The following is an 8,854-nucleotide window of genomic DNA, read 5'->3' as shown; positions in this document are numbered from 1 at the left end:
GGTGGGATGAACTCTGTAGGGTTCCCTGTCTTTCTTCATTGGAGTGAAGGAAGCCCAAGTGATTTGTTTAGATTAAATACTTTTCACATAGCAAGAAGAATCCTAAGCTCAAATAATTTCATTTCTTGAAAAATGTATTGAAATTTTAAAGTGGTGGCTCTACTCCTGCCCCTTCCCTCACTGCTGGTTGGTGTCTGTGAAGGGAGCACATGCTGCAGTGCTGACAATTCCCATCCTTTGTGTGTACTGAGGATATGCCTTGGGCCTAAGCAATGACAACCCTCAGACCTGTGATGACTTGAAAAATCACACACCAGTGCTATCTACCCTCCAGCCAGCACGGGACGAGTGATGCATTATAAATCCAGATCCTTTACCAGTGCAGAGATTAAAGAGGTAAGAAAGAAGTTTCTTAATCCCTGCCTCAAGCAGTTTAAAACCTCCTTCTTGCTTGGGGTCCTACATAAATCAAAACAGAAGACTGACTATATTCAGCAAATAAATCTTCCTTGATATTTACTTCTCGCATAAATTCTCTGTAACAAATTCTGAATTCCCCATTAAATACGTTAATAAAATGTCAACCATTTTATAATTTAGTAGCATCATAGTAATAATACTTTCTTCAGTTATATGTGTCTCTTTCAGGCAACATTTGACATACTGCTTGCACATAAAATGTTAAATTAATATCTTAATACATCATTTAGTTTTTTTCCTAATACCAAAACCCACTAAGTGTAAACCATCTGTACAATAATTAATCACGCATGAGTGCAAACTAAATGCAGATTAAATCAGCCTGAAAAAAGTCTCTCACAAGTAATTTCCACATGCATTTGAGGAAAATAATTTCATAAAAATAAGTATAAGAATTATTTCTGCTAGAGTTAATAATTATAATAATGGCAGAGGACACTTAGTACTGAGCATTGCAATAGGATTAAAGAACACACCTTTCTTTTTTTGCCCCGAAAGAATAGGAACAACCAAAAGAAAACACAGTGATTAATTTATAAAACATATTTTGTTCATATAGAAAACCTTCTGTTTAAGGATGTGTGATGATACTTGACAGACTATAATGAATTAAGCCTTACAGTCAGAGGAGAACTGATAACAAATATGTCACCTGTAAAATTGTGTATCAAGGCAAGCTGCCATTGTGAATACTGGAATCACAGTGCCACACGTTTCAACAAAGACTGCAGAGAGCAGTGGCCAGTTCTGCACATGAGCTGTTGAACACTGTTTCAGAGCTGCTCCATCACCATGTTGCCCATGACTGTGCTGTACCCCACACATCAGTCCCTGTCCTGTGCTTGCTGCTGGGGACAGTTACAGGCAAAACTTGTGCTGAAATGCAAAGCCACAACTCAAGTTGCCCTGTTGTCTTCATCTTCAAATTGATAAAAACCTAGTGCTCCCACTGATGATCCAGAGTTTGAACTATTTCAGATTTGGCTCAATATGTCCACACTAGTGCAATCACAGCTGTCTGGCAGGCATGTTTACAGTCACCTCAGAACCCCAAACAGCCCTCCAGACCATTCACACTCCTGCTGTGAGTCATCCTTTTTGACCCATGGTCAGACAATCCAGAGCCACTAGACTTCTGATGCTAACTAGCTATAAAGACTTTGATATTTGATTTCAAACCAGACCAACTGAACAGATGTTTAATTAAACAACAGACAAGATGTTGTTTGCCAGCACTTTAAGTATCCCAGTCTTCTGTTGTCAGTTGCATGAACTTTTTCTGCCATGAACTCAACCTGTCACAATTGTCTTTCAGTGAATATATTTGCTGATGCCAGAAGCAGAAGGAGTTCACAAATCAAGCTTTTGACAGGTTGCAGGCTGGGTCTCATTCTCACCTACACCTTGGTGCCTCAGGGGATGTGTTGTCTTCTCCAGCTGAAGTGCACAGGTATGCCTTTGCTTGCTTCCCTCACTCAGCTCTTTTCATTCCCAGCTGCGACACTTGGCTGCCTGGAACCCAGGTAAGACCTCTTCAGCATCTAATTTTCCTGTTAAGCATGGAACCAAAATTTGTTGGGGTTTTTCTATACCTTGTTTGTCCATTAAAGTGAGTGAGGTTTAGAGAGCATCACTTGTATTACATGTCACAGTGTTAGGGTAGGAATTGGATGTGTAACTGCCAAGATTGCTCATCAGGGGCACCTGTATTTCACTACAGTGCTGTGGCAGTGGTTGCAGCTTAATTAATCTCTGAATCTGTCCATTATTCTGACAGAGTATAAAATTTGAATTCCAACACAGGAGGAAAATATTTGCTCAGTTTTGCCTCGGACAGTGGATCTGTGGCCAGGTCTCTCTGTAGCCAGGCACGGCTGCATGGATGCTCAGCAGCATCATCTCCCTGTCACATGCCAGGCTCTCTGTGGTTGTGGCAGGTGAGAGCAGCTGCAGCAGCATGAAAGCCTGGTGACCTTTACTAGCTTTCCCTGCCTGTGGTGGCTGAAATACTCATCTAGGTACAGCTGTTGTGTCATGTGCTGTATAGAGCTGGGTGCACCAAGCCCACAGGGAGCCTATAACACCTGAAGTGCTTTTGTTTCTGTTCCCATACTCTGGGGTGTATTTCATTTAAGCTCTCTCAGTACAGTGACGGCTGTGTGAGGGTGAGAAACAAGAACACAGCTGGGAGGTGGTGCTTGGGGCACACTCATACAGGGATGCCCCAGCAGCTGGAACTGTTTCAGGGCACACCAGCCTCACTGATTCCTACAGGTGGAGAAAGAGGTGGAAGATTCAAAGACGGGGGCAGGTTTGGAACTGCCACCAGTTCTACTTGGTGGCAGGTTACTGGATTGCCTTTTATACCTATGGCTACCTTTTGTTTTTCCAACAGTTTTGTTGGCAAGTCTCACTTTCTTCCAGGTAAATAGGAAGAGGAAGGATGCCATAATGCCACAATCAACCTCTCCTGGACTCAGGCTGAGTTTCCCCTGTACAAGTTTTTTGCACTGATGCTGATATTACCTGGTTTTCTTCACTAAACATTGAGATGCACTTACATCAGATCTCTGACAAAACTTGTAGCACCTGACATCAGGCATTTCTCAGTGGCATCTTCATTAGGACCTCTGACTATCTTTTAAGTTAATGAAAACAAACTAGGACCTCCAGAGAAAGAGCTAAAGCTCTGCAAACAGCCCTGCTGAATCCACTTAGAATTAAGGGTTTTTATTTGAATACTACAGTATTTTAGCTGGTAACATTCTGGTTATATTTCACACTAAGTGTGAATATGTTTTCACGGTCTTCTCTGAAAGCCTTTGTGAAGTGCTCCTCTGCTTTCATCCCAGTTTCAGTGCCAAAAATTCTATCATGAGATTTGTTTTTTCTACAACTAAATCAAAGCCAGGGTTTCCTTTTAGTCTTTATATTTTTATTACATCTCATGTCACTTCACTAAAGGCTGGTCCCGGGTACACCTGTGTCCCTGGTGAGAGAGAGTACCAAGTGATGGACCAGTTTTTCTCTTGCAGCAGTACCAGTCAGAGTTTGATGGGGAGGCATGAGGCTGGGGCTGGCCATCCTGTTACACCTCAGTAAGTACAGATGCTACAGTGACTCAGGCCAATTTTGAAATATTATCATGTGATTTACACACCTTTCCAAGGTTTTGTTAAACACTTCTTTTAAGAAAATGCAATTGAGAAACACTTGACAGTGAATCCTTATTCCCCACTCTCCTGCCAGTGAGGGACCTATGAGATATGAGATCTTCAAGCACAAAGAAAACATATGTGTTGTAATTGAGTCTGATTCAGGTCCTGAAAGGGGCAATCAACACCTGCTAATAAATAATGAGCATGGATTTGTATAACTAAAAAGAGCATGCTAACTAAACATAGGCACTGCTTTACATCTAAAGAGTCAAGTGTCACTCATCATCTGAATTATAGCCTGAGCCATAGACTGAAATTTGGCTATGAAATGCTACTGTGGTAGTTGTATTTCTAGTGTTTTGTAGGATCTTCAAATATCAGTTGTAGGGGTTTTTTAACTGCACCTTTTCGAACAAGTTGAGCCAAGTAAAGCTGAATGGATATAGCCTCCAAGGTACCCATTCCTTTGCAGAGTTTCAGGACAGAACTTGTTTAAAAGGAAAAGCCCTGTAAGGGAAATCTTAATATAATGAGGAAGATACTGAAAGTTGTTTCAGGCAAAACAAAGAAGAAGTCCTGCAATTATTCAGACAATCCAGAATTACTCTTTTAATTTATTAATGACCACTTCATGGGGTCTGACAGGGCTCTGACACTGGACTAGGGATGAATTGTAAATTAAAAGAAAATCTGGAGGACCTCTGATATCAATCCTGGTCTCATTTCCACTATCATAACTTGGAACAGTTATTTCAACAGAAATAAATGGAATTAATTCAAATCTGTCTCTATTCACAGAGTCGATTGAAATGCTCAGTGTTCTTTTGTAGGACTGCTGGCAATGGGTATGTCAGGATGGGAAGCATAATAAATTATTGCTCATGGCAGATTGGCATTTTTACTGAAAAGTAATGTGCTGAAAAATTTAGCATAGATTTACAATATGCTAGCTATATTTTTTATTATTATTTTGCAGCTGGTGTGTTCATAACTGAAGTTCTTTAAAAAAAGTATAACTAAGGACAAAAGGGGTACAGGCAAAGGATAATTGTGTTTTCTGCTCGTGTTGGGATTTAATTGATTTTGTACGAGGAATACTGCTGGCTATACAAAACAATTTAGTCTTTCTTTGATCTTCTTTTATGCTCAGTGCTGCTAAGTCCCCAGCAGGCACAGCATGACTGTGGTGCTGGGTCCTGCCACCCAGCCCTTGGGGACCTTCTCCAGGGCCGCAGCAAGCAACTGACAGCCTCGTCAACCTGTGGGATGAGCAGCCCTCAGAAGTACTGCATTATAGGCTACCTAGAGGTTGGTTTGCTCTTTCTTCTTTAATAAACTGAACTCCTCTTACTAACCATATTCTCACTCTTCCTACTAACCTTATTCTCATCTGCATAGGGAATTTGCCCAGACTGGGAAGTTCCTGTGGGAGTTATCTGAATAATCGTCAGACAGGGTGACACCAAGTCTGGAGGAAGGCTGTGCCTCACTGCAGCACATAAGGAGGGTTTGGCAGCAAACAGCCTCCACAGTGATGTTTCTCTCAAGGGAGAGAAACATCCCTGAGATGCACAGGGACTGAGCACAGGGATTTCTGAAGAAGCTTTGCTCTGCAAGTCCTCTTCCCACTCAGGCCCCAGAGGTGAAGCCCACGGTCTGTGTGTGTGAGGGCAGGGGTGCCACAGGCTGCAGAGCCCTCTCCAGAGGACATGTCCATATGGTGTTGAGACCTGAGGCAGCCTGTCAAGAGATTGGCCTGAAATGAGGCCAGTGTTGCTGAAAGCAGAAAGCTGCCTCTGAAAAGGGAAGACCTAACAGTGTGGCCCAGGCTTTGGCCATGTGGGTGGGTCAGCAGATCCAAAAAAAAATGTGGCTGACCAAGAGGATGCCTCTCACTCCCTGGCTGCAGTGATTGGGGGGGGGAACCACTGGGTATATGGAAGGTGTGCAGAAATGAGGATTCCCCTCTTGTACGTCCTGGAGGACTTGGCCCCACTGAGCTAATAAATTGTCACAAATAGAAATATTGTCGCTAAATAACAGCCTAGGCTGAAGAGGAAGTTCAAATACAGCTTAATTTAAAAGCAATTGAAAATAATTAGAGTTTATGACCTTCTAGCTTAATGTTGTGACACATTTGCAGAGTAAAGTATGAACATGGAACCAAGCACTGCTCCAAGCTGCACATTGTATCTACAGTTTTCTGCAAAATGTAAATATCTTTTTCCTTTGCTAAAACAGCTTGAATCCTCTTTCTAGTCCTAAAGGTGGATGATTGTCTTTTATTCTTGCTTTTTAGGAGGAGATCAAAGAGCAATAAAAAAATTCATTTTTTCACTTGCCTGTACTAACCCTTTGAATTATGTAAATACAGACTCCTGAAAAGGAGCAGCTGTTCTGCAATAATCCCTATGATTTAATGCTGCTTCAACATATCTTGACCCCTGGTGGCTGTCTCCTGAACAGGGTGAAAACTACAAACTCTGCTGCTACAGAGCCCTTTGTCAATGTGTTCTGTTCCATCAGATTGCCTTAAATGTGTTGTAACCTACAGAGCATCAGAGTGCCACTTCACTTTCAATTTGCTTTCTCACCAGCACATTTAGAATTCTTTGCTGGAGAGAGACCAGGAAGTTTTGCATCTTGTAAACCAAAATTCTTCCTCTCCTCTCCTGATGACCTGTGTCAGATTTCTTAAGAGCAAACCTTACTCATGAAAGTGCGTGTTAGTCAATGTGGCAAGCTACCAAGAGCCAGGATTTAGCTGGGATTCAGATGGAAGAAAACTAAAATTCAACTGCTTTGTGTTTGGGAAAGAGCACTACAAATAATTTTTAGGCTTTAATATGTCTTACTGTTTTTAAAATGTAGGTTAAGTGGGTTTTAGCTCAATGATTGGATTTACTACTTATATATGTTTTGAAAGGAAAAGAGAGGGCACTCAGTGTTGAGGAGAGTATAAATCTGCACGACTCAGAGGCAAATGGGATCTGCCAGACGGAAAAGAGAGGGCACTCAGTGTTGAGGAGAGTATAAATCTGCACTCATAGGCAAATGGGATCTGCCAGACATGGACATGCACATGCTTGTTCTTTGGAGCAGATTTTTATGGAGCAACGTTAAACATAAGTTGCCCCAGTGTCACATTGTTTGTCTATAAAAACGAGTTTGAGTGTTCATGATCCTTCCAACTACTTCAACAACCTGAGCTCTCCTTACCAGAGCTTTCTGAAATGAGATGACAGAGTTGTTTTTTTTTTAATTTCTCACTCATCTGCTAAAATGTGCATTCATATGTTTGTCAAGTGTAGTATAGAATGACTGAATATAATACATAACTACTATATTTGAAGTGTATTAATTATACCTGTAAATCTATATATCTTCATTTATTTAAATGCAAATTATTCCCAGGTGAGTTCATAATGCAAAGATGTTAAAACCATTCCCAATTCTTTGTGGACCCTGAGTGTACCACCCATCTCCTTCTGGGTCATTTCCAGCCTCCCAGCCATGGCCACCCCTGCCCACCCTGCTGAACCTTTCCCCAGGGCCCTGCTGGCTGTGATGGCTGCTCAGGCTCTCCACATGATCCAGCTCAGGCCATCTCCCAGCCCAACATCTTAACCTTGTCACCTCTTGCTCTCCTGCTCAATCCCCATTTTACCACCTTAAACAGGAACTCCTTGTCCTCACTATCAAAGCCTCTCATTCAGAACTGAGATATCAGTTAATCATTACTACCTTCATCATCTGCTTGTAGCATTTTCAAATAAGATCCTTGTGTCCTGTTGATATCCTGATTTTCCTCCTTTGCATTGTTTTTAAACTTTCCCAGTTCCCCTACGCTTCAAAAGACACTGACAGTGGTCAGGGTGGTGGTGTCATCTCGAACCAACTACTTACCTAGTACCTGGTCTTACTGAGATCCCTTCTCCACAACTGAAAAAGTGTCATTTTTATAAAGTACCTGGGGAAGACCATGACCAACACTTACTATGTGCAAGCTTTGTGCATATGATGGTTCTCTTGGGCTTGTATATGAAAAGCCTGAGTGATTAAAAGCACAGGCATCCAAAGAAACAAGACAGGTTCAAGCCTTGCAATGACACAAATATATGTACATCCACCTAAATTTTGTGAAGAATTCAAATTAAGCTTTTATTCTGCTCATTTTGTTTTCTAGGCTGAAGAGAAGTGTTTTCTCTGTGATTCCAGATACCCATATAATCCCTATACCCAGCACAACAGTCACATGGTTGAAAATGTTATCACAACGTTTGAGCCTGAAAGGAAAAAGAAGTGGTGGCAGTCAGAAAATGGTAAGTTCCTTAGAGAAGATGTTACTGCAAAATATTACTGGGAGATTTCTTTATGTAATTGACTTTCACGAAGTTGCCTTCATGAAGAGATGAAAAAAAACCTGCATCTGTTCTTTGATTAGGTAATACTGAGTGATTTAAACCCATTTGTGTGTAGCAAGATAAGATTTCAGGAAGTCTGTGTTTCTGTGGACAAGTTTTAAACTCAGCACCTCCAAGAACTGACCAGAGGATGTGTGGCCATGAAAGTCATATATTTTCCACAGGGTGTCTACCCGGACAGAGAATTTTCATTTGGGGCAAAATATACATTTGCCTACAGATGTAATGTAAAGACAGTCTGTGAAACACAAAGACCCATTTAAAAAATTATTTTTAAAGAACTAGTAGTTTAGGAAAAAAATAAATAAAGCCTGGCTATCAGCTCCCTTATTCTGATATTCCCAAGTTCCTTTTCTGCAGGGCTGTTCTTGATCCATTCATCCCCCAGCTTGTATTGATTCTGGGGATTGTCCTAACCCAGGTGTAGCACCTTGCACTTGGCCTTGACAAACCTCATCACACTCCCAGAGGCCCACATCTCAAGCTTTTCCAGATCCCTCTGGGTGGTCACTGATCCTTCACATGTGTCAGCAGCACCACTAGGCTTGGTGCCCTCTGCAGCTTGTGGAGGATGTGTGCAATCCCAGAACTGATGAGGGTAGTATCCTTACCGCTTCTCTGGGAAGACATGCTAGGAGGATTAACATTTACTCTGTCTTAGTTGACTTAGAGTGATTATGTGAAAAGCTGGTTGGAAATTAAGGCATGGAAAAATAAGATAATATGTTACCTCTATTTTGAGTATCCAGCTGAAAATCCATAAGTCTTGTTTTTTCATGGAGTTTAGCAGGG

General features: G+C 41.5%; 1 protein-coding gene across 1 annotated transcript in view; it reads left to right on the top strand.

Moving 5' to 3' along the window:
* Positions 1-3,544: 3,544 nt before the first annotated feature.
* LAMB4 (laminin subunit beta 4) overlaps positions 3,545-8,854 on the top strand; it is a 39,788-nt gene continuing 34,478 nt past the window's right edge. Inside the window, exons 1-3 of the mRNA XM_041405395.1 lie at positions 3,545-3,578; positions 4,789-4,946; positions 7,825-7,960. Coding sequence (XP_041261329.1) covers positions 3,545-3,578; positions 4,789-4,946; positions 7,825-7,960 — 328 coding nt within the window. The remainder of the gene's footprint in view (positions 3,579-4,788; positions 4,947-7,824; positions 7,961-8,854) is intronic.

This window comes from Onychostruthus taczanowskii, unplaced genomic scaffold (assembly GCF_017590055.1).
Source record: "Onychostruthus taczanowskii isolate IOZ18803 unplaced genomic scaffold, ASM1759005v1 scaffold23, whole genome shotgun sequence".
Classification (NCBI taxonomy): domain Eukaryota; kingdom Metazoa; phylum Chordata; class Aves; order Passeriformes; family Passeridae; genus Onychostruthus; species Onychostruthus taczanowskii.
This window is presented reverse-complemented; position numbering and strand designations above follow the sequence as displayed.